Below are 22,792 nucleotides of genomic sequence, written 5' to 3'. Positions count from 1 at the left end.
TCACTAACTCACTATGCGGGACTGAGCATCTCCTCCAATCTCCTAGCTGAGGACTGGGAGCGCGAGAAGAGGAGCCGTGTCGACTGTCCATGTTGGAATGGATTTTTTGTCAGATGCGCCTCGATGAGTACTTGCGGAAGGAGGATGGTGTGATTTGGATCTGGATCCTCGCCTCTCTTATAGGCGGCTTATTCGCGCAGCTAGGGGGTAAAACGTAAGAATACCCTGGCTTTTCGCATTCGTACAACACGTGGAAGAAGGCCATTATTGGACGTAGAAGCCAAGGAGCGCAACATTTATGAAGCAACCAGACACTATCCGGCAAACACATGAAGCATGAAGGAGAACCCGCCTTGCAAACGCCGAAGACAACATACGCACCGGACTTGTCGTCATTGAAGCCTGATTCTGGGGCTACTGAGGGAGTCCTGGACTAGGGGGTGTCCGGATAGACGAACTATCATCACCGGCCAGAGTCCAAGACTATGAAGATACAAGATTGAAGACTTCGTCCCGTGTTCGGATGGGACTTTCCTTGGCGTGGAAGGCAAGCTTGGCAATACGGATATGTAGATCTCCTACCATTGTAACTGACTCTGTGTAACCCTAGCCCTCTCCGGTATCTATATAAACCGGATGGCTTTAGTCCATAGGACGAACAACAATCATACCATAGGCTAGCTTCTAGGGTTTAGCCTCTTTGATCTCGTGGTAGATCTACTCTTGTAACACACATCATCAATATTAATCAAGCAGGACGTAGGGTTTTACCTCCATCAAGAGGGCCCGAACCTGGGTAAAACATCGTGTCCCTTGTCTCCTGTTACCATCCGCCTAGACGCACAGTTCGGGACCCCTACCCGAGATCCGCCGGTTTTGACAATGACAGGCGGTTCATCGTTTCGCCGGGCGGGCACTTCAGCGTGGCAGCCGGCTTCGTGCTGCACGACGGGCGCATCTAGGAGCTGCTGGACTCGCTCCATCATGTGGCGGCGCTCATCGCCGTCGTATTTGTCCAGCTCATCCGTCACCGCCTGGGCGGCCCAGATGTTCTCTGCAGGCGTGGCGGAACCGGGGCGTTCGGCCCCGAACATGCTGGCGATGGTCGCGCCACGCTGCCGGATCGTGCCGATGCGGCTAGGCCCCTCAGGAGCTAGCGTGCCCCCAATAGCTCGATCCATCTCGCGTCGGTAGGCATCCGAGAGGCGTCGCATGCTGGCCAGCAGGCCAGCGCTTTCGAGAAGCTGGACGCGGCGCGCCTCCAACGCCTCAGCATCTGCGCCCTCTGGGATGGGCGCCGACAAGTCTCGCACAGCCGCGTCGAGTGGGTCTCGAGCGTGTTCGTCCGAGTGCTCGCCGCTGTTGATGACCAGCACCTCCGTGACGGTGCTCCCACTGTTGTGCTCGCGAGGAGGCGGCTCGTAGTAGATCACCACGTTGGTGGGGAACGCGTCAAATGACGCCGTGTCGGAGTCGACGATCATCGGGTCGGTGGAGCCAGCAGACTCCAAGTCCACAGCAGGCTCGCTGGTGACGTGGAGCTGGCCGAGGAGGCTGACGAGGCGGCTCTCGGGGCTGCCGGTGCCCGCGTCCGAGGCCGGCTCGTCGGAGAGGTGGATCTCGCCAACAAGGTCGGCGAGGCAGCTCGCTGCGCAGACGATCTCCGCGCCGTGCAGCGTGTTGAGCCTGACGCTGTCGGGCGTGCTGGGCTGGCTTCGCTCGCCAGGAAGGAACAAGGTTCCCGTTCAGAGCAGATCTCCGGGAGACGGTGCACCCTACCCCATGGTGGGCGCCAAATGTCGGAGGTTGGGTGCGACATATGCCAAATGATGGCTTATCATGGTGGGAGTAAGTAGAACATCGTCGGTGTCTGGAAGCGGGGTGAGGCGTAGACACGAACGCCGATGAACTTTACCCAGGTTGGGGGCTCTCCTTGGAGATAATACCCCTACTCCTGCTCCGCGGGGTCTCCGCATGATCACTAAGGCTCAAGTGATACAATGGTGCTCCTTGAGCTGTATGCTAGAGGCAGGAGAAGGCAAGGCTAGCTCTTTCCTACTCTAGGGGAGTGGCTAGTTCTATGGGAGTGGGAACCCTTTGCATGGGTGCCCTGGGGGTTTATATAGGCATACCCCCAGGGGTACAATGGCGATCCGGCCGGGTGCTGGGCCCGGCCGTCAGTGTCTCCGGCCTCCGACTTCTTCGCCGACCATTGGGGCCCGCCGCCTGGTGGGCCCCGTCGGCTGGTCTAGTACGGAGCCGACAGGCCGCCCCCGCCGCTGGCGGGTCTGGTCGGCGGCTGTTCACTGTAGTCGTGCTGCTAATGACGCGGGCTTGGTTAGCTCAGTGTGGCTACAGTCCTGCCGCCTAGCAGGAGGTCTCTCTAGCCACACCTGATCTTATCAGGTTAATAGCGTACTTGCTTTGGGGCGAGGGACGACCGCCTGCTGGAGGCCGGCCCTCCTTAGGTCCGATTGGTTCGGCATCCGCCGTCTTTTGAGGCGTCACTGCCCGATAGGGCCCGCAGCCGGTGGGCCGTACCGACAGGCCGTCGTGGGGAACAGGGCTCCGCCTGTCCGGAGTGACGTCAAGGGGGAAATGGCAACAGTGCCACGCCGTGTGAAGATCTCCGTCTGTACGGGGCACTGTGGCCACGCCCAGCCCGAGATTCGGGGGCGAGGGGCTTCACTGTAGCCACGCTCTATCTTGTCCTCTCGATGGAGGCCCAAACTCTGAGGGCACCAGGCGTCCGCCCTCTCTGGGAGCCGGCCTACTGGAGCCGGCCGCTCTTGGTGCCGTCTGCTGGTGGTTGGCCGTCCTCCGGTGGCCGGCCTTTGAGCCAGTCGGCCCCCGGAGGGCGGAGCCTCGGCTTGGGTCACTGCGGGGCGAAGCTGGCTCAAAGTTTTGTCATGTCCAGGGACTCGGGTGAGGCTACCCGTGGTCCATTACTCCGACAATTACTACTCTCTTTGTCCCATAATAATGTGCGCAGTAATTTCCGCGAAACTCAATTCACATTTTTTTATGATATTATTGAGAAAACTATCTTATATCTACAATACGAGAGCGGCGTTTTGGCTCCTAGGTGCATATGCACCCATTGTCGAAATACACATTTCAAAAAGTTAAAAAATTCGGAACAAAAATCGCAGGTGTATATCCGGACATTTTATGTGCATTCACAAGGTTTCGGTGAAAAACGATGTTTTTGTGGCTTGTGTAAAAAAGATAAAGTAATGCCTCGTGAATAGTTAGAATGAAGCATCAGAAATTGTCTTTTTTACACAAGCCACAAAAAACGTTGTTTGTCACTGAAACCTTGTGCACGCACATAAAATGTTCGAATATACACGCAGGGTTTTTGTTCCGAATTTTTCAACTTTTTGAAATGTGTATTTCGACAATGGGTGCATATGCACCTAGGAACCAAAGGCAATTACCGCTACAATATCAAGTATATACCATATGAAAATGTATTTCACGATTTATTGATAGTATTTTTATTTTTTTAATCTAATCAGACATGAATTATTTTATGAACTACAAGGAGCAAGAGAATTATACTTGCACAAATAGTCCTGCATGTGTTGCCCAAAAACTTGGTAACGTTACCCCATGAACGTCAGCTGGGAGGGGAATGGCAAGCGAACGTCATTTGATGTCAGTTTATATTGTGAGGAAAGATCAAACGCGCGATAGTTTTTAAACGAAAATTGCTTTCTTGGGTAGAAGTTGTCATGTCGCTTGAAGAAAATGCCACCCCTCATCACTTCTTCACAAATTAAACTGCCACGAAATCGTTCGCGCATGCCACTCTCGCAAGCTAAGAGCAACTTCAATGGGACAACCCATTTCGTCCGCCTGCTCCGTTTGGATCGTGGCGGAAGAAAGTGGAGGCCCAATGCGTCGACCCAAACGCAAATCACAACCGTCTGGCGTCCGCGCCGACCCATTTCCGGCCTAAAATTGCGCCTGAAATGCGTCGGCGCGGATGTGAAGTGGACATGCCGGCGTCTCCTCGATGTCCTCCGCGCCCCCACCTGTAGGCCACCCAACCGCCACCGGTCGTCTTATTTATAACGACCACCGACAGCGGGCCCACTAGTCAGCCAGTGGAAGCGTTCTTTTTTAAGCATGCTTGCGTCGGGGGCGGCCGCATCCACTTCTCCCGTCCACATCACGCCCCACCACTCCCTTTGCTTCCTCGCCGGCGACAACAAACCCTAGTGCGCCATGAGCCTCTTCGGCAATAGCAATGGCAAGGGCAAGGGCAAGGACACCCCCGACGCCTCGTCCTCTTGTGCTCCCCGTCCCCCTCCTCCTCCGGCGCCAACGCGTTTCCGCCCTGATCACAGGCGCCTGCACATCCCGGTGCACCAAAGGCGGTGGCATTGGGAGTACAGGCAGCCGCTGCCGTACCCCGACGTCACGCTGCCGCACTATTGGCACCTGGATCTGCGGCGGATCCCGGTGCCAGCGGTTCCGCGGAGCCAGCAGGCGCACGACGAGGAGGTGCGACGGCGCCGCGCACAGCTGACGCCGGAGCAGCGTCGGCTGCCTGAGTACGCCGCCGACTCTCCCAACTAGGAGGCTTGGTTCGCCCTCGAACACGAGGAGCAACGGCGTTTGGGTGTCGACGTCCTGCCGCCGCCATACCCACCACCGCCTCCGTAGGTACAGCCGGAGGACATGGAGACGGAGGCGGAGTACCAAGCCGCCCTCGAGGAGGCCCTGCAGTACGCGCTGGAGGCTAGCCGCCTCGAGGAGGACGCGCACTGGGATGGGTTGGAGCAAGCCTTGCCCTGTCGGCGGCTGGGGACTCCGTCCACACCCCGCTGTTCGTGCCGCCACCGCCACCGTCGCCGCCCATCCAGCCCAAGCTGAAGCCGGAGCCGGAGCCGACGCGGAAGCGCTCCCCGCTTCCACACACTTGGCCAGAGGAGGCCTACTCGTGGACGGTCAGTACCGCGAGTGGGTGAGCGCACCTCCCGTCCACTTCGTCGCGACGTCGGCGCAGGAGGCTGCCCACCTCGAGCGCTGGAAGGCGCACTGGCTCCGCCAGGAGCAGGCCGACGGCGAGGAGCAGATGCGCTACGAGGCCATGCTCCAACGCGACGCGAAGGCGCTCGGGCTCGAGGAGGAGGAGGAGGAGCGCGCGCGGCTAGCCGCAATGCCGCCGCCCCAGCAAACGCCGGAGGAGGCTGCCCTGGCAACGTACCAGGCGGCGTTCGGGTGGGCTGGCCCTGCTCCTGTCTTCATCAACCTCACCGGCGATGGCGACGGAGGCGGCGACGCCAAGGACAAGGGCAAGGCCGACAACATCTAGGGCAGCGTGCGGGGCGGCAACAGGCGGGCGCAGACTTTTTCTAATGTTTTAGTTAATGTTTAATTAGGTTTAAGTGAACTTTGGCTGGCATTTGATCGGCCACTTATATTTAATTATGTTTATTTCGTGCGAGCAATTTTTTTTCACGCCGGCACATTTAGGTCAGCCTCCCCGTTGGGCGGTTAAGCCGACCCATTTCAGAATGCGGACGCGTACATCCGACTGGCCGATCCAAACGGACGAAAAGCGGATAAAACGCGCGTCCGTTTGTGTCGCCCCGTTGGAGTTGCTCTAAGGGTAAAAAAAAAAGAGAGAGATACTCTTGCATGCGTTGCCTAAAAAAATGATAGCCTTGCATGTGTGATTGTCAACCGAGCAGCGCCCAAATCAGATCGATCAAATCATGCGTACTACAATGCCACAGAGACAAATAAGTAGAGAGCACGCAGCAGGACAAGAGTACAGCAAACGCGATAGCGTCAGGACTCTGCGGAGCTCGCCACAGCGCTCCTCTCCTCTCCTCGCCCATCATCATATCCCAGCGGCCCGAGTTTGGACTCGACGCCGCAGCCAAATCTTTCGCGGCCGCAATCGCACACGCCAAACCAGGCGTCCAACCCCGAGATGGCGACAACAACCGCGGCGGCGCCGGCACCGGCGGCCGGGTACGGCGCGGACGGCGTGTACCGCTCGCTGCGCCCGCCGGCGCGCATCCCGTCCGACCCGGGCCTCTCCGTCGCCGACCTCCTCCTGCGCCGCGCCGAGGCGTGCCCGTCCGCGCCCGCGCTGATCGACGCCGCCACCGGCCGCGCGCTCACCTTCGCCGGCCTCCGGTCCGCGGTGCTCACCACGGCCGTCGCGCTCGCCTCCCGCGCGGGCGTCCGGCCCGGCGACGCCGTGCTCCTCCTCGCGCCCAACTGCGTCCTCTACCCGGTCTGCTTCTTCGCGGTCACCGCCGTCGGCGCCGTCGCCAGCACCGCCAACCCGCTCTACACCCCGCGGGAGATCGCCAAGCAGGCGTCCGACGCCCGCGTCAAGCTCGTCGTCACCGTGGCGGAGCTGCTCCCCAAGGTCGCCGCCCTCCGCCTGCCCGTCATCCTCCTCGACGACGCCGCGTCCGTCGCCACCGCCGCCCCTCCGGCGACGGCCAACGTGACACTCTACTCCGACCTCGTGTCCGGCGCGGACGAGTCAGCCTACCGCCGCCCGCCGACAAAGCAGGGCGACACGGCGGGGCTGCTCTACTCCTCCGGCACGACGGGGGAGAGCAAGGGCGTCGTCCTAACGCACCGCAACTTCATCGCGGCGGCGACGATGGTGACGTCGGACCAGGACGAGCGCGGGGAGCCGCCCAACGTGTTCCTCTGCTTCCTGCCCATGTTCCACATCTTCGGCCTCTCCGTCATCACCTTCGCGCAGCTGCAGCGCGGCAACGCCGTGGTCGTCATGTCGGGCTTCGCCATGGACTCCGTGATGAGGGCCGTGCAGCAGCACCAGGTGACGCACGTCTTCTGCGTGCCGCCGGTGATGATCGCGCTCGCCAAGCACGGGCGGGCCGGCAAGTACGACCTCAGCTCGCTCAAGTTCATCGGCTCCGGCGCCGCACCGCTCGGCAGGGACGTCATGGAGGTGGTGGCCAAGAACTTTCCCGACGCCGAGATCGTTCAGGTAACCAACCAATCAGCCAGCCAGCTGCTCTGCACTTTTTATCTGCTTTTTTATTGCTTATTAGTGACAGACAGTAGTACGTTTACTCTGTTGTTTGGATTGGAAGGACTAGATCGACTTTTCAGCGTCTTTTTGTTGTGCTTTTGTGGGGACTCAATCTCTCTACTCTTGTCGCTTCCTTAGAAAGGCTATATAATCAGGTGATTAAGACAGGGTTTCCGTTGATGTGATTCCCTCCTTTTTATGGTGATTAGAACTTGCGAGTACACAGCAGTATGCAACCAGCCAGATTTCCTGTACTTGATTTTGACGGTGGATTCCAATATTTTGTGAAGTAATGCACCACACAGTAAAAAGGGTCTTGTAATGTCTGCATAATGAATCAAATCTACAGAATACAGAAAAGTGTATTGAACAAGTATCGGCATCAGAATACCCTTCTGCACTGTTGTAACTGTGATGCCCAAAGTCAACTATGTGTTTTTAGAACAAAATGACAAAGTCAACTATTCCTGTATCAGTTACAGGTTAAGCACCTCTCTTACCTTCCGAATCATGTTATTATTCTATAAATATAATATATGCTTTGTTTATTTATTCATCTAAACTAGTATTACTTTTATCAGCTACTCCCTCCATTCACAAATATAAGATGTTCTAACTTTTTTTTGAATCAGATGTATATAAATACGTTTTACTGTGTTTGTTCATTCATTTCAGTTTGTATGTAGTCCATTTTGAAATATCTAAAACATCTCATATTTGTGAACGGAGAGAGTACATGATCGCAGTTGTTTGCCTTCCTTATCATACATTATGTAATAATACCTATCTATTTATTCATTTATCTGGGAATAGAAATATATGCCCTGACGATGTATCTTCTACAAACCTACAGGAAGATGTTTATTTTCAGATAACTCTGTAGAATCTCTGTAGCCAATTTCAAAACTAAGCTGCTGTGGTTCAGCGGTTTGCTACACAGCACTCCTTACTGTATATGTAGTATTATGGCTTCATTATCTCATGGTGATACCTGATTCATACCTGTAAACAGGCTTAACTCATATCTCAAGTTGTATTGTGCGTTGTGCTTTTCTGGCAGGGCTATGGTATGACTGAGACATGTGGGATCATATCGCTTGAATACCCAGAAAAGGGACAAGCTCGTCAGTTTGGGTCAACCGGAACACTGGTTGTTGGAGTTGAAGCAAAAGTTGTCGATGTAGAGACGCAAAACCATCTACCACCAAGTCAACTAGGAGAAATCTGTATCCGGGGACCACAAATAATGCAAGGTAAAAATTCGAACATGTGCGTTAGGTTTTTGTTCTTCTTCCCTGCCTTTTGATACCAAGCAAAGCCCTTATTCCATAGAACATAGATAGTTTGCTTGATCAACTATCACATACCTACTTACCAAACTCAATGTAAATGATATATTAGTTATTACAATGGAATTGTAGCTATTGATAATATTGTTGTGTTACGAGATGTGGTAAAAAATGTTATTAGCTCTTTTTTCACTTGTTATTGACATTGCACTGTTTATCACGGCCTAGTGATTTTTTAATTGTGAAACCCTAGTGATTATCAAGCAGCTACTATTTTTATTCCTACATTATTTTCACCAACAAGAAGGCCACCAAATTTCCGCGTATTCTGTCCTGAAGGGATTAGAAGGCCAGAAATTCTCCTTATATGAGTTGATTATTTGTAGGGTATTTCAACAATGTGGAGGCTACTGATTTTACAATCAAGCAAGGATGGTTGCATACTGGTGACCTTGGATACTTTGATGAAGAAGGCCAGCTTTTTGTTGTTGATAGACTAAAAGAGCTGATTAAGTACAAAGGTTTCCAGGTAAATTTTTGTTTTGCAAAGTATTATTTTGTTTTCTAATGGTTGCTAGAGTCTTCGACTTGTGAGCAGAAAGCGCTTTCCCAAGGATGGTTCTAGTCAGCCTCCGCAGGGCCCTTGCTTCTACTTATGTTTGTTCCATATGTAGCCAACCATTACACTGATAGGGTGTTTCTGTAATATTGTCGAATGAATGACATATCGGAGTTATCCAGATTTCACCACAAGCATATTCATCAAAGTTTAAAATAGCGGGCTATGCTATTTAGTGGCGGGCCGGCCAGAAGCTATGAAACGCTAAAGCGGAGCTACAGCGAAGCTTAGCGTTTGTCTTACATCATGAATTTTTCGGAAAAATAAACATACATTCATGCATCATATATTATATATCACATATACTTGGCATACTAATCTCCCCTGGCTGATGCCATGAACCTTTTGTTTCTTTGTTGGTTTCTGTAAATGAAATCGGAGGGGAAACCCACTTTTGCTAAAAAGAAAAACATATACTTGGCATACACATGCTGAGGCATAAAAAAACTGGCATTGATCAGGCATCCTAATTCAATAACTAAGTTTTGCATCAGTGCATCATATATATCTGAAAACAAGAAGGAAGAACTGGGTGGATGGATGGCTTTGTGGAACTCACTTCCCTCCTCTGTCTGCAGCGGCTTAGCGGCGCTAAATGACTCCAAATTTACTGCTATAGTGGGAAATAGCAACCTATTAACAGCATTTTTAATTTAACATTTAAAGTGCATAGCTTTAATGGGAGGGCTCTCTAAAAGCTATAGAGACACTATTCATACCTCTAGATAGGACAACACCACACCTGATCCAATGGGATCATATACCTTAACAACATTTTGTGTTGCAAACAGTAGCCCCTCATTTTATTGTGGAAATTCTTCTTTGCCTACCGAGCTTAAAGTTCACTAAAAATCCTTTCTTATTATTATCATCCTACCAAAAGCCAATTCATGTTAACTTAAGCAGTTGGGTTCTTGTTTACTGTCTGAATAGAAGCCTTGCTTTGCTCGTATCCAATCTAAGAATCATGATGGAAACCCGTCCTTTTGCACTTGTTTTCTTGCTCCAGCATACATCATACTTTGTCCTCTGTAGATAAAGCGCTCTGATCGTTTGTTTGTTTAACTGGTAGATTGCACCTGCTGAGCTTGAAGGATTACTTCTATCTCATCCAGAGATTCTGGATGCTGTCGTTATCCCGTAAGTTGCCTCCTAAACGTTAAGTGATTCTAGCGGCTTTTGAGTATAAAATAATTGCTGCAGCCTTCTTGGTTTGGATTTCTTTTGTCTGGTGTTTCTCATCTCTTGATTGACTGGGAGCTCTGCTTGTTTCCAAGGTTGCCTGACGATGAAGCTGGGGAAGTTCCTATTGCCTATGTGGTGAGGTCACCTGCCAGTTCATTAACCGAAGCGGACGTCCAGAAGTTTATCGCAAAGCAGGTGAGGCTGACTCCAAACCTTGATAAATCGTGACATCAGAGTACCTGTATCTTAAATTCCAAATCTCACCATCACCAGCATGAAAGAGATACACTTGAACGAGCAATGTTTTTTTTTTCACGGCTCATTCTATACCAAGAGAGGGCGGGGTCGACCGAATTTGACATGGGAGGAGTCCGTTAAGAGAGACCTGAAGGATTGAAGTATCGACAAAGGGCTAGCTATGGACAGGGGTGCGTGGAAGCTTGCTATCCATGTGCCAGAGCCATGAGTTGGTTGCGAGATCTTATGGGTTTCACCTCTAGCCTACCCCAACTTGTTTGGGACTAAAGGCTTTGTTGTTGTTGTTGTTGCTGCTGTTGTTGGCTCATTCTATACCAGTTGTAACTCTGACCTGCATTTCAGGTCACGTACTACAAAAGGTTGAGGCGGGTTACCTTCGTGGAGAGCGTGCCAAAGTCAACCGCAGGCAAGATCTTGAGAAGAGAGCTCATTGCCCAGGTCAGATCGTCCAAGTTGTAGGAAAATCTGCTTCGAGATCGTGCTACATTTCCAAAAATCTACTACCATTGGGGCAATGCTTAGGCTTACAAATTCCTTTTGCCGGGGCATCATTTTCGTTTATATGACGCAACATAAATGTCAATCTCAACATTGTACAAAAGATTGTATGTGACAAGATCATTGTTCGAATGTACCATGTACGACATCTATACAACGAATGAAGAAAATGAATGTCAATGAATAACGGCTATCTGTACAAGGAACGAATATGTGCTGAGTCCTGCAACTGGGTGCCCCAGTACTCATGATACATCGGGGAATCGGCCCCTGCAAATCGTAGAAAAAACCGTGCGTTGTTTCAGGTTCAGCTGAAGAAGGGCAGGAGCAAAACTGCGCCGAGGCAGTCTCCGATCACTTTGGAGTCGTCTTGGAGAATGACCAGAATTTTAGCAGTTTACCTGTGTTTGCTGAGCCTATCATCATCATCGTGCTCGGCGTCGCGCCTATGAGGAATGGCGGGGACGGGGCTTCTTCCTCCCCCTCCTCTCCTTGTCCCGGAGGGGGCGACGGCAGTCGAAGCAGCGAAGGGTCGGCGTACATCATTTTGCCGTAGCCCCTCTCCAGCGTCCCCTTGTCAAACCAGAGAAAAAAGGTCCTGGAGATTGAATAACAATGGTTCAGGGCTTCAGGCGAAGCGCTAGAGATCGAAACCTAACGTGTAGAAATCAAGATCAACCATGGCTTACTATTACCTTGGTATAACATCGTCGCAGCGCTGCCATCGGAGATGCATTCTGCTTGCTGCCGCAGGTTGAGGAGCACTGTACCGCTCGGACGCGCATTTAACCTGCACGTACAAACACCGATCGGTTTGTTGCACACATGTAAATTGTTAGTTGCATATACTGTACTTCATGCTTGCATCACCATACATGAGGATCTGTTCAAAAGGGGGGAAACAAAGACGGACTCCGGCTGCAGATGCATCATATATACCTGGATCCTCAGCTTGTCGAATCTCGCGTCGTCGAAGCGCGCCGACATGGCCAGGATGTTGGACCAGAGGATGTCGATCTTGACCAAGGCGTCGGCCCGGTGCAGCTGGAGCACCATCTTCTTGGGCTTCTTGTACTGGAACTTGGCCGCTATGTCGAACTCGTCCGTTCGATCGATCTGTATATGGCCAGGAGTGAGTTCATAGGCAAGAAAGAAAGAAACCAAGAGCATGCGATTCTATCGATGTGCACAGATGGTAATGGTACAGTAGTATGTACTAGTACTATAGTTGAGTAGGAACCTTGCTGTCGCCGATTTGGAGCGCTCGCAGTCCCACCCGCGTCAGCCGTCTCCGGCCCTGATTCTTCACCGCTGGCGGCTCCTCCCCCTCTGGGCCGGCGCCTCTGTCGTCGGCGGCGGGGTCGAGCGCGGCTCGCATGGACGTGATCAGACGCAGGAAGGGCTCCCGGATCTCGAGCCCCAGCCGCGGCGCCCTGGCGGGGCCGCCGTGCTGGTACTGGCACAGCGCGCCTGCTCCGTCGCCATCCGTGCCGCCGGCGTGTTGGCCCAAGCCGGCGCCCGCGCGCTCCGACGGCGAGTCGGTGGAGTCCGTCATCTCGTCTGGCCGCCGGGGGGCGGTGCGGCGCCCGCTCATGGGAGGAGGAGGAGCGGGCGGGGGGAGGGGAGAAAAGTGGAAGCCTGCGTCGGCACGCTGGCGTAGACGTAGCGGCGGGCCGGTGTCCGGCGGGCGCACGAGTCGCCGACTTGCCGTGCTGCCGGCCGCGCGCCCGTGCGTATGTCTGTTAGGGCCGTTGCGAATTGGGATTGCGGTTGGTGCAGCTGCACTTTATATTAGTGGGGCCGGGGTATATATAGGTACCGTGTGACGGGATGACACGTCCTGTGAAGCTAAACTCGATCGAACGAAGAGCTGAAGGTTGGTAAGCTCGTCGTGGCCATCGCCAACCGAACTGATCTTGAGCTTAAGACTTGAAGCTAGCTTTTTCACCTAGACCGTGTCACGGCCAATGTGTGTCACCTCCGTCACACAACCACAACTCCAAAACCGAGCGGATCAGTGTGCACTCACCTTAACGCCAAGAGGAGTCGGCAAGTGGGTTGTAGGACCTGACCACGCCTAAGGGAAGAAGTCATGGAGGAACCGTTGACGACGTTGCATATCGCGTCCCGGATGCCGACGTCCTGAGAAGCAGCCCATACCAAACATAGCATTCAACATCCCCATTCCAAACGGCAGACACCGCGAGCAACTAAGAAAATGGCTTCATCAAGGGATCGCCGCCACCATTGTCAACTAGCAGCCTCTTTCTTGTACGGCTGGGTTATCGAATACGAAATGAGTTTTGAACATAACCTTCCTTCTGGGCTACTGGGTTTATGTTCTTAGAAATTGTGGAGTTTGACTTTGACTCAGTTAGAGCTATGATTTGACGAGTGAGAAGGATACGTAGGAGTAGTAGGCGGAGCCACCCTAGGTGAGTAAGCAAGTTGCTTCTACTTGCTCATCATAGACCAACAAATCCATTTGAGAGTTGTCTTCCTTTGATGTTAGTGTTCGTTTCCTCTTCCTCGGTGTCTGTTTTCTTATTTGAGATCTTGCTTTTCATGGTTCTCATCTCTGTATAAGTCGCGACACCGCCAATCACACCTTGAAAATGGTTTCGCCCAACAAATGCTTCTAGAAATTGGTACATCTGAAATTTCTCGCATCACCTCATCAGGGAGAGAAAAAAAGATGCCAATTCCAATTAGGAATGTGATAGTGGGAGAAAGAGAGATCCACGGAACCGGACATCGGGTTTTCTCTGGTGCTCAAAGAGGGGCACCATCGTCCTATCCGATGAAACCTGACCGTTGCTATTGGTGAAAAAAACTTATGGTATTATGTATATCATCACCCTAGAAAATTTTCTTATTACTTTAGCCGATCTTAGAGCATCTCCAACGGTCGCGCGAAACGACGCGCGCGCGGGGTAAACGCAGCTTTTAGCGCGCGCGGGGCGTTTTGCCGCGCTCCAGCGGTGGCGGGATAATCACGCACGCGGGAACCGTTTGCGCGCTCGAAAAAAGGCGCCAGCGCGCGCCTCATTTTTTGCGCACCGCTTCCGGCGCGCTTATAAAGTGCAGCGTGCGGCACGCGCCTCTCCACGCCTCCTCTTCTCTTCTTCCTCTCCCTCTCTGCCACGCGCCGCTCCAGCGCCCCGCCACCGACGCGCCTCCACCACCCCAGCGCCCCGCCATGCCGCCGCACCGCTGAGGAGCGTCCGGCTACCGCGGCGTCCGCCTGCGCCCCAACGGCGGCTACTACGCGGAGATACGCTCCGGCGATCTCCGGCTCGGCCTCGGCACGTACGGGACGGCGCGCGAGGCCGCCCGCGCGTACGACGCGGTGGCGTGGCGCCTGGGCCAGCCGCGCGGCCAGATGAACTTCCAAGACGTGTACACGCTCCAGCAGGCGCTCGACGTCGCCCCGCCGCCTCGTCTGAACACGGCACAAGACCGTGCGGAGCACGCCGAGCGGCAGCGCGGCCTCCTCGTCGCCCAGGAGGACGAGCGGGTCATGGCGGAGTGGCGCCAGCGCCACCCGGAGGACGTCGCCTACGAGCAAGGCTACTGGGCAAGGCGTCGCGAGGAGGACACGCAAAGGCGCCGCGAGACGCGGTTGGACAGGCGTCGGCGGAAGGCGTTGGCGAACGCGAAGACCGATCTCGTTGCAGCAGGTGGGAGGTCGTTCTTCACGAAGAACTATGATCGTTGGTTGGACATATGGCTATCAACCTTGGACGACACCGCCGAGGATGATAATGGTGATGATGATGATAGTGACTTAGAATAGTTTTTTATGCTATCTATTTAGTTTTCTATCGTTTGTCGTTTTTAAATTATGCAATCTATGTTTCCGATGTAAAATACCTTTGTATCGTTTAAAATCCTATGCAATCTATCTAGTTTCTATGCTTCCAATGCCTACACATCCTAGTTTGTATAATGAGCGCGCGCTGCAATTTTTGCGCGGCTGCTGGAGGGGTGCGCGCGCTGCATTTTAGCGCCGCGCCAAACCAGACGATGGGCGCGCTCTAAAGCCATCTTTTACGCGCGGCGCGTTCGGCGGCCGCTCTTAGGATATACTGTATGACATATCCAGGTGCTACCACAAGTAATCGGAAGCAGAGCCTTTAGTACGTGCAATTAATATGTGCTGCTGTGTTCATGTTGATCAGTCCACCGTGGCCATCAGAGAACAGTTTTGGATCTTTGATAGTGTGCTTGAGCGGATACTACACTGCTGTCTTGGATGGCTGGGAAACGTATAGTTGGCCATCTCACGCTCAGGTTGCAGTAATTGGAAGTGCGCCGTGAAAGCTAAGACAATGATTTTTTCACTCGATTAATTCGTGCTATCCTTTTTGTCCTAACAGAAATTTAGGAGCACAGAAGAATTCAATAAGATGACGCAAATGTTCCTCATGATGGAAAAAATTGATCGGCCTTCGCCCAGTTTCAGGTATCACGGTTTCATAAGGGTATTTCTTTCACCAGGCTATGCATATTGCATACTGCATATTAAGAAAAAATACAGCATCAAGTTAAGTCACAACCATACAAAAGGAAAAATAATGTAATTATGTGTGATGTTATATTTCTGAATATGCCATGCCAAAATCGGAGACTGAATTAGGACTAATAAATTCATTCAGAAGTTGCTCCAATGGCAAGATCAAAATGACGAAAACTGGAGTGGCAAAAGAAAAAGAAAAAACTGAGTGCGAGATGGTCTTTTCCCTACTCCGTTTGGTCAAAAAGGAGCATTGACTATACAGAGTGGCAGACTGTGAAGCATTGTTAAAAGCTAGAGTGGCAACAGTGAAATGTCAAATTTAAGAGTGGTATAGGGAAAATGGACAAGAGCTAGAGTGGCAACAACAAAAAATTCCGACCGTCAGTAAGTGATGCTAGCACATGCAGTGGCACAAGTGTCTAAAACCCGGAATTAGTAATCGACATGTATATGCGTACGGTAATAAGAAGCAAGGTTTGAAATTTAAGAGTGGTATAGGGAAAATGGACAAGAGCTAGAGTGGCAACAACAAAAAATTCCGACCGTCAGTAAGTGATGCTAGCACATGCAGTGGCACAAGTGTCTAAAACCCGGAATTAGTAATCGACATGTATATGCGTACGGTAATAAGAAGCAAGGTTTGGTTGGTCGATGCAATTGCATCAGCAGTAAGAAATTCATGATATTATATTTTAATTATCATCCAGTGTTGCATAGCATAGTGGAGCTGTATAAAAACTACTAGATCAATAAATAAACAAACTAGTAGGTTGAAGGCATTACACAATCGACAACGAAAACACTAATTTCGAAAACATTCAGCCATCACCTTAGGCTTGGTTTAGTGTTGCTACATTGCATCGTGTTGAACTTGTATTATGATCTACTGTAAGCAAATAGCCTCGAAAGCAGGACAATGTTGATTAGTCATACGGAAAGTAGACAAATGCTGGTTGAGAATACCAGATTATCATAATTCACATCACTGCCAAATTTAGCGTTTGCGAGGAAGCTTTAGTAATTCTAAGTAAATATACACGGATAATTGCATTAGCTTACATGGCTAAACTACATAAATACTTAATAACTAGAGAAAAAGGAGCAAGCGGAAAAATAGGATCAACCGTGGAATCACCTCTAGGCATGACATTGCACAAATTGAGGGACACTATTATGCTAAGACAGAATGCATGATTTATGTACAAAACATCAACGTCCATATTTGATTCTTGTTGAAAATTTGTCAAAATTGTTGGTAAAAAATGAAGTTGCAATGCATGAGAAGTGGAAGATAGAAATATGTTTTTCTTTATTATTGATATGGAACCCTGTAGTTTTGTATGGCGGGCCATGTATTACAATGCCTTCATTTCTTTTGCCAACAACTTAAAACTCTAAATCAAAATAATTTCAACAAAAATATTTACAGTAGATGTAATATTGGGTCTGTATTTTGATACAATGCTAAATATCTGATAAGTTTACACAGTTAAATAACAAGTAATTTGCAGGGGGCAAGTAGTTCACTAAAAGACAATGCCAAATGAGCTTTTGCATCGTGCACATCGACCACAAGTTCATCTATAATTTTACATCTCTATGTTTCTATCAGCTTCTCAAAGTAAAATAAGCGAAAAGTCTAAGCTCAATGCATGATCCTAATGAGGATGCATGACAAACGCCACCCTTGCCCATACTAAGGAGTGAGGAGAAACAAAGCAATGCATGATCCTGATGAGGATGCTGCCTACAATGCGATGCACAATGTACTAAGCTCAAATGCATTTATTTTTCACTTGAAAGAATAGTCATAGACTAGCAACCTGACATAACACCCATCGCGAGATTTCATCGCCAGTGCCCTTTTCACAATCTATGGATCATGGCACACAAGCAGTAACACTGCAAGGCATATCCCTGCATCTACCATTCCTTCAGCATAATTGGATCAGAAAACAGTAAATAAATGCAACCCAATGAATGGGCACCATTTGTCACACTATGATTTCTTCCGATCTCCTAATTATCACTACAACCTTAGCCTTACTCTGTGCACACATCTACAAAGGAACATGCATTTGATCGAACACCTACCGTGCAGACCGAAAACACCAAACAGGCCCGCACCACAATCGTAGCTTCCTTTCTCAGCTGAAGAACAACAGAGTCAACTTACGGAGCCCGGAAGGGGGGAATTAACACAGAGGCTTTGGGTTCGGTCGCCGCAGAATCTCATGACGTCGTCGACGCGGGTCAAGCGACCGCTTCCGCGGCAGCGCTCGCGAGAAGCGCAACGAAGAGCATGAGGAGGGGGACCAGAGCAACGACGAAGAGAATCTCAGCGGCGGATATCCGCGCGCTTCTGGCAGCCGCGCGCCGCGCCGCCGCGAGCTCGGCGTCGAGGAGGCGCGCGTTCCGCAGCTCGAACTCCTGGGACGAGAGAAAGCGCGACGGTAAGACAGACGCGTCGGAGCTAAGCATCGCACATGCTACGGGGAAGCGGAGGAGGCGTGGGGTTCCGGGTTACCGCTGAGGATGAGGTCCGGCGGGTCGTCGCCGTCGAGGGGGGTGGCTGGCGGAGAGAGGAGAGGACGAGAGACGCCCTGGAGCAGCGCAGCGCGAGGAGGAGGGCGCCGTCGGCCCCCTGCTTCTGCTTCTCCTTCTCCATGGGGGCTCCGCGCGGGCGGCTTCTCGAAGCTTCCTGAGGGTTCCGGTGTTCTCTGTGGCGGATTGCAGAGGCAGAACGATGGCGTCGGCTTGATTTCTAGAGGCCTTCTTTAGGGGGTCGTAGTCTCGTAGAGGGGAGCTGCTATGTGGCGCCCGCTGCGAGCGGTACACTCGGGCTGCTAACGCGCGCACTCATGGGCCGGCACAAGTACGGCAGTTTATTTTCTTGTTTAATTCTTTCTTTCCTTTTTTTATTGGGCGGCGGGCGGATAATGAGAAAAGATCTGCTGCCTGCTAATGGCTGTTGGATCTACTCACGTAAGCAGCCACCCTTTTGTAACAGAAGTGGTGTTCCAGAAGGCCCTCTGCAACAGGATCATTGTTGCAATCATCTCGAAGTGTTTATTTTTCTTGATCATTTACAACAGTAATTTTTGCAACAAAACTCATGTTACAAGCTAATGTTACAAAAAACCTTTTGCAGCATCGGACATGTAACAGAGAGCATTCTAGTGACAGTTGTGTGCAGCTCAATGGAGAAACTCGCCAGAGAAGCTTTTGTCGGCGTGCTTGCCGACCCGAAAGTGCCAACGGCTTACACACCTTGCAACAGAGAAGCTCATTGGCGCGCTAGTCAACGGCGAGAGCCAGTGGCGACAAGCAGCGTGGGGAGGCGGAGACTCGACAGAAACTCGGGGCACTCGGAGCAGCATGGGGAGGCGGTGACTCGACAGGAACTCAGGGTGGGCGGAGCAACGCGGGGTGGCAACAACTCGACATGAGCTCGGGAGGAGCGCCAGTGACTTGCATGCCTTGCAACAACTTGCATCTCGCCAAGGAAGCTCGTCGGCGTGCTAGCCGATGGCGGGAGTCGGAGCAGCGGGGAGACGGTAACTCGATGGGAGCTCGCAGTCGAAACAGTGCGGGGAGGCGGCTACTCGATGGAAGCTCAGGAAGACCACCAAAGGTGACTTCTCTTAAGGATCCAGATCCTGCAACAGACCCATTGTTGCGATGAGAGAGATTGCAAGAACGAGCCAATAGCAAAAACTAGTGGAGGTGGACATGGGCACGTGGCATGCAGAGAAGGCGTCGGATGTGGATCTGCGGTCCCCATGATGATTTAAAGCATTTTTGTTTTTTTATTTCACCTTTTTCTATTTCTCTGGGTTTTATTGTGAAATTAACTAATAAGTTTAGAGATGGATGAAACTTTTGAATCCAGTTATACAGAATCAACTTATCTTATTAATTTATATATAATCAATTAAAGTGTTAAAATATGCATGTGTTGTAAAAAATGTTCACACATAAAGAAACTAAAAAATATCCATGTATTTTTTAAATGTTCATCCATTTGAAAAAAATCATGGTGTATTATAAAAATGTTTAACCTGTATTTAGGAAATGTTCATAGTGTATTAAAAAATGTTCAACAACATTTCAAAAATGTTTATGACGTATTTAAAAAACCGGTTCCGCGATAAAGTCCTTTCTCGTGTATTCCCTTGCTGCTTTATTTTGTGCCAATAAAATTCCTCCTTTGTTCGGAAAAATAATTGCATCCGGGGTACTACTTTTTCAAGATTTTATTTATGATGCTCCAGTCCAACCCCTGTGCAACAGCACATCATGGTTAGGATGCTTCCTCCAAAAGTGGGTCAAGAAACACCTGTAGAATTTTCAAAACCCATACATGTTTATCTGTAGCTGGTAGTACGTGCATATGCATGCGGCATGCCGATGGTGATGGAGAAGAGAGGACCAAACGGAGGGAAGGCACGGCCTCTTGCTATTATTACACAGACAAGGAAGTCGAAAGTGCTGACAGCCACCCACTGATGCGCGCGCTGGCCGCGGCGCGCGGGGGCTCCTCGTTGACCGCCAGGGTATTAAGCGCGAGCCGGGCGTGCCCCCAGCACCGCAAGGCCTTGCTGCACACTCGCGCACCTTGCTTGCATTGGATCCAGCCATGGACGCCTGTCGCCTGGTCCTCGTCCTCGGCCTCCTCGCGGCCGCCGCGCCGCTGGCCGCCGCCGACCTCGCCCCCGACTTCTACAAGGAGTCCTGCCCGGACGCCGAGAAGATCGTCGCCGGCGTCATCGAGAAGAAAATGAAGGACGACCCCGGCACCGCCGCCGGCCTCCTCCGCCTCCTCTTCCACGACTGCTTCGCCAATGTACGTACGCCCCCCTCGTTTGGTTCTTGATTAGTACGTAGAAATTTAATTAGAATCCGTCCTCGATGGAGAGAAAATGTGGGTTGATCTGCTGCTGCCTCTGCATGCATGCATGCATGCATGGATGTTATGTTATGTTAGGGGTGCGACGCGTCCATCCTCATCGACCCGCTGTCCAACCAAAGCTCCGAGAAGGAGGCCGGGCCCAACATCTCGGTCCGCGGCTACGACATCATCGACGAGGCCAAGAAGGAGCTGGAGGCCAAGTGCCCCAACACGGTGTCCTGCGCCGACATCATCTCCCTCGCCACCCGCGACTCCGTGAAACTCGCCGGCGGCCCGGACTACGCGGTTCCCACGGGCCGCCGCGACTCGCTCGTCTCCAACCGCGAGGAGTCCGACGACAACCTGCCCGGCCCGGACATCCCCGTGCCCCAGGTCACGGCCGACTTCGTGAAGGCCGGCTTCACCGCCGAGGAGATGGTGCTGCTGCTCGCCGGCGGCCACAGCATCGGCAAGGTCAGGTGCATCTTCATCGAGCCCGACGCCTCGCCCATGGAGGCGGGCTATCACGCCAGCATCAGCAAGCTCTGCGACGGGCCCAACCGGGACACGGGCTTCGTCAACATGGACCAGTCCAACCCCAACGTCGTTGACAACTCCTTCTTCGCCAACGCCATCGCCGAGAAGATGCCGCTCACCCTCGACCGCCTCCTCGCCATCGACGAGAAGACGGGGCCCCTGCTCAAGGACATGCTCAACAAGCCCAAAGAGGACTTCGCGTCGGCATTCGGCAAGGCCATGGAGAAGCTCACCGTGCTCAAGGCCATCACCGGCAAGGACGGCGAGGTCAGGAAGTTATGCAACGAGTTCAATAACCCCATGTCCTCCGACGGCCCCTCGGTCATACGGATCAGCTCCGTCGACCCCGAGGACCTGGATGGCTTGGCGGCTGGCAACAAGCAGCAGCAGGTGTCAAGCACCGTCTCGCAGGGGCACAAGGACGCACAGCCGGAGGCCGCCGGCGGCAAGGCGGACGGTAACGCCGAGAAGCCCCACAAGAAGGCGTCCGGCAAGCACAAGCTCCGCAGCGACTAGAAGCAGTCCGCGTGAGCGCGTCACTACTACACCGCGTACGTACGTAACTACGAGCTGTCGCCCCGCCCACCTCTCCGGCGACGCACGTAGGCCTCCATCCAGGAGCGTCTCCATCAAATTGATTAATTGCACTTTGAATTACTCTTCTTCTTCCTCTCGGTACTCTCTCCCTTGATTGTAGAAGGGACGAGTGACGTACTACTATACTACGGCTAGTTACTTAATGCTTGGTTGATTTATTTTTTCAAAACTAATATCGCGTCGAGTTTTTAGCAGCGACCGTAGCACTCCAGTTTGTCTTAATTTTTGGGACTGTCTATTTTACATCCGGATGAAAACCAATTCGCTTTCAACCATATTTTCCCGCCAGTTACAGAATGACAAGTGTCCCACTGTCCCCTGTCCCCTGTCCTTTGTTTGTTCCTATTTGTCCCGCTTTGAAACAGAGCAGCAACGCTCTTAACGGGTTCATACCCAACATTTCCAACCCGAACAGAAATCAGCAAAAAGGAGAAAAGCACCCAACGTTAGAGCCAAGCATTCCTATGTCCACTAAGCTAAAGCTAGCAAAGGGAGGAAAGGACCAAAATGAAATGACAAATGCACACTGGAAAATAACTAAAATTACACTAATAGTTCAACTAAAGAATTTCAGTGTAATATCCACTGAAAAATGCACTATAGAAAATCTTTATGTGCACTAAGAATTACAATGTAAAATCCACTAAAATTACACTGTAAAATCCACTAAAATTACACTGTAAATACCGCTAAAAATACACTTCCAATCCAAATAATTTGTACTAAATAATTACACTAAGCATTTCAGTGTAAATCCACTAAGAAAAACATTGTAAATCCAGTAGGAATTACAATGTAAATCCACTTAGAATTACAGTGGAAACCCACTAGGAAAAACACTGTAAATCCAGTAGTAATTACAGTGTAAATCCACTTGGAATTACACTGGATATCCACTAAGAAAAACACTGTAAATCCAGTAGGAATTACAATGTAAATCCACTTATGGGTCCACACCAGAGAGGGCAATTCCTCCATGATCTGGGACACAAATCTGGCTGGAGATGCAGAAAAAACACAGGTAAACACCCCCCCTCTTATGCATTCACTCCTCCAAGATCTCTCTCCTACCTCATGACATCTGAAAGAAAAACAAGCTCCCTGTGAGGATCATTAACATATGCTGAAGAACACAACTTAACAGAACAAAGATTAGAACACAGGCAGAAAAGATAGCATGGAGCAGGAGAAACTCTAGGAACAACTAGACTATGAACACATATGAATTACTAGTTTATGGTCACAGGAATAACACTTCTGGAACACTAGATTCTGAAAACTAGTTGCAAAATTAGTGCTCAGAAATTCGCAGCTATAGCTACAACACAGGGCCAAGAAAAGTTTGGGGATGAGAGGGGGG

General features: G+C 51.2%; 5 protein-coding genes and 1 long non-coding RNA gene across 6 annotated transcripts in view; 3 read left to right on the top strand and 3 right to left on the bottom strand.

The window, feature by feature from the left end:
* Positions 1-5,789: 5,789 nt before the first annotated feature.
* On the top strand, positions 5,790-11,083 carry LOC119291428 (4-coumarate--CoA ligase-like 1). Its single transcript, XM_037570185.1, has 6 exons — positions 5,790-6,994; positions 8,100-8,292; positions 8,715-8,857; positions 10,020-10,087; positions 10,225-10,327; positions 10,733-11,083. The coding sequence occupies exons 1-6, from the start codon at positions 5,951-5,953 to the stop codon at positions 10,847-10,849; spliced, it is 1,668 nt and encodes a 555-aa protein (XP_037426082.1). The 5' UTR covers positions 5,790-5,950; the 3' UTR covers positions 10,850-11,083.
* LOC119292811 lies at positions 11,079-12,633 on the bottom strand. The gene is made up of 5 exons (XM_037571509.1): positions 12,129-12,633; positions 11,828-12,004; positions 11,584-11,678; positions 11,290-11,486; positions 11,079-11,158 (listed from the first exon to the last, which is right to left on the bottom strand). The coding sequence occupies exons 1-5, from the start codon at positions 12,480-12,482 to the stop codon at positions 11,079-11,081; spliced, it is 903 nt and encodes a 300-aa protein (XP_037427406.1). The 5' UTR covers positions 12,483-12,633.
* A 2,335-nt stretch (positions 12,634-14,968) lies between these two features.
* LOC119291426 lies at positions 14,969-19,293 on the top strand. Its single transcript, XM_037570182.1, has 3 exons — positions 14,969-15,181; positions 15,268-15,353; positions 18,559-19,293. Exons 1-3 carry the CDS (start codon positions 15,059-15,061, stop codon positions 18,854-18,856), a joined length of 507 nt encoding a protein of 168 aa, XP_037426079.1. The 5' UTR covers positions 14,969-15,058; the 3' UTR covers positions 18,857-19,293.
* On the bottom strand, positions 17,298-18,514 carry LOC119291427. Its single transcript, XM_037570184.1, has 2 exons — positions 17,935-18,514; positions 17,298-17,837 (listed from the first exon to the last, which is right to left on the bottom strand). Exons 1-2 carry the CDS (start codon positions 18,073-18,075, stop codon positions 17,661-17,663), a joined length of 318 nt encoding a protein of 105 aa, XP_037426081.1. The 5' UTR covers positions 18,076-18,514; the 3' UTR covers positions 17,298-17,660.
* Positions 19,294-20,046: 753 nt separating the features above from the next.
* Positions 20,047-21,729, top strand: LOC119293867 (peroxidase 44-like). The gene is made up of 2 exons (XM_037572207.1): positions 20,047-20,253; positions 20,395-21,729. The coding sequence occupies exons 1-2, from the start codon at positions 20,047-20,049 to the stop codon at positions 21,349-21,351; spliced, it is 1,164 nt and encodes a 387-aa protein (XP_037428104.1). The 3' UTR covers positions 21,352-21,729.
* Positions 21,730-22,006: 277 nt separating this feature from the next.
* Positions 22,007-22,792, bottom strand: part of LOC119291425 — a 4,534-nt gene continuing 3,748 nt past the window's right edge. The window contains exon 3 of the long non-coding RNA XR_005142416.1: positions 22,007-22,513. This is a non-coding gene — a long non-coding RNA (uncharacterized LOC119291425). The remainder of the gene's footprint in view (positions 22,514-22,792) is intronic.

The sequence above is a fragment of the Triticum dicoccoides genome, chromosome 4B (genome assembly GCF_002162155.2).
Source record: "Triticum dicoccoides isolate Atlit2015 ecotype Zavitan chromosome 4B, WEW_v2.0, whole genome shotgun sequence".
In the NCBI taxonomy this organism is placed as follows: Eukaryota; Viridiplantae; Streptophyta; class Magnoliopsida; order Poales; family Poaceae; genus Triticum; species Triticum dicoccoides.
Note: the sequence above shows the minus strand (reverse complement) of the source record. Positions and strands in the feature narration are given on the sequence as shown.

Excerpts from the sequence above, each read along its gene's own strand:
- LOC119293867 (XM_037572207.1), top strand. The coding sequence starts at position 20,047 with ATGGACGCCTGTCGCCTGGTCCTCGTCCTCGGCCTCCTCGCGGCCGCC. Across the intron at positions 20,254-20,394 it reads TCCACGACTGCTTCGCCAAT|GGGTGCGACGCGTCCATCCT; the intron begins GTACGTACGCCC and ends ATGTTATGTTAG.
- LOC119291427 (XM_037570184.1), bottom strand. The coding sequence starts at position 18,075 with ATGGAGAAGGAGAAGCAGAAGCAGGGGGCCGACGGCGCCCTCCTCCTC. Across the intron at positions 17,838-17,934 it reads GCCGGACCTCATCCTCAGCG|GAGTTCGAGCTGCGGAACGC; the intron begins GTAACCCGGAAC and ends CTCTCGTCCCAG.
- LOC119292811 (XM_037571509.1), bottom strand. The coding sequence starts at position 12,482 with ATGAGCGGGCGCCGCACCGCCCCCCGGCGGCCAGACGAGATGACGGAC. Across the intron at positions 11,487-11,583 it reads TGCGACGATGTTATACCAAG|GACCTTTTTTCTCTGGTTTG; the intron begins GTAATAGTAAGC and ends TTCAATCTCCAG. Across the intron at positions 11,159-11,289 it reads GATAGGCTCAGCAAACACAG|GGGCCGATTCCCCGATGTAT; the intron begins GTAAACTGCTAA and ends TACGATTTGCAG.
- LOC119291426 (XM_037570182.1), top strand. The coding sequence starts at position 15,059 with ATGTTGATCAGTCCACCGTGGCCATCAGAGAACAGTTTTGGATCTTTG. Across the intron at positions 15,182-15,267 it reads GTTGGCCATCTCACGCTCAG|AAATTTAGGAGCACAGAAGA; the intron begins GTTGCAGTAATT and ends TTGTCCTAACAG. Across the intron at positions 15,354-18,558 it reads CGGCCTTCGCCCAGTTTCAG|CATCGGACATGTAACAGAGA; the intron begins GTATCACGGTTT and ends AACCTTTTGCAG.
- LOC119291428 (XM_037570185.1), top strand. The coding sequence starts at position 5,951 with ATGGCGACAACAACCGCGGCGGCGCCGGCACCGGCGGCCGGGTACGGC. Across the intron at positions 6,995-8,099 it reads CCGACGCCGAGATCGTTCAG|GGCTATGGTATGACTGAGAC; the intron begins GTAACCAACCAA and ends CTTTTCTGGCAG. Across the intron at positions 8,858-10,019 it reads TTAAGTACAAAGGTTTCCAG|ATTGCACCTGCTGAGCTTGA; the intron begins GTAAATTTTTGT and ends TTTAACTGGTAG.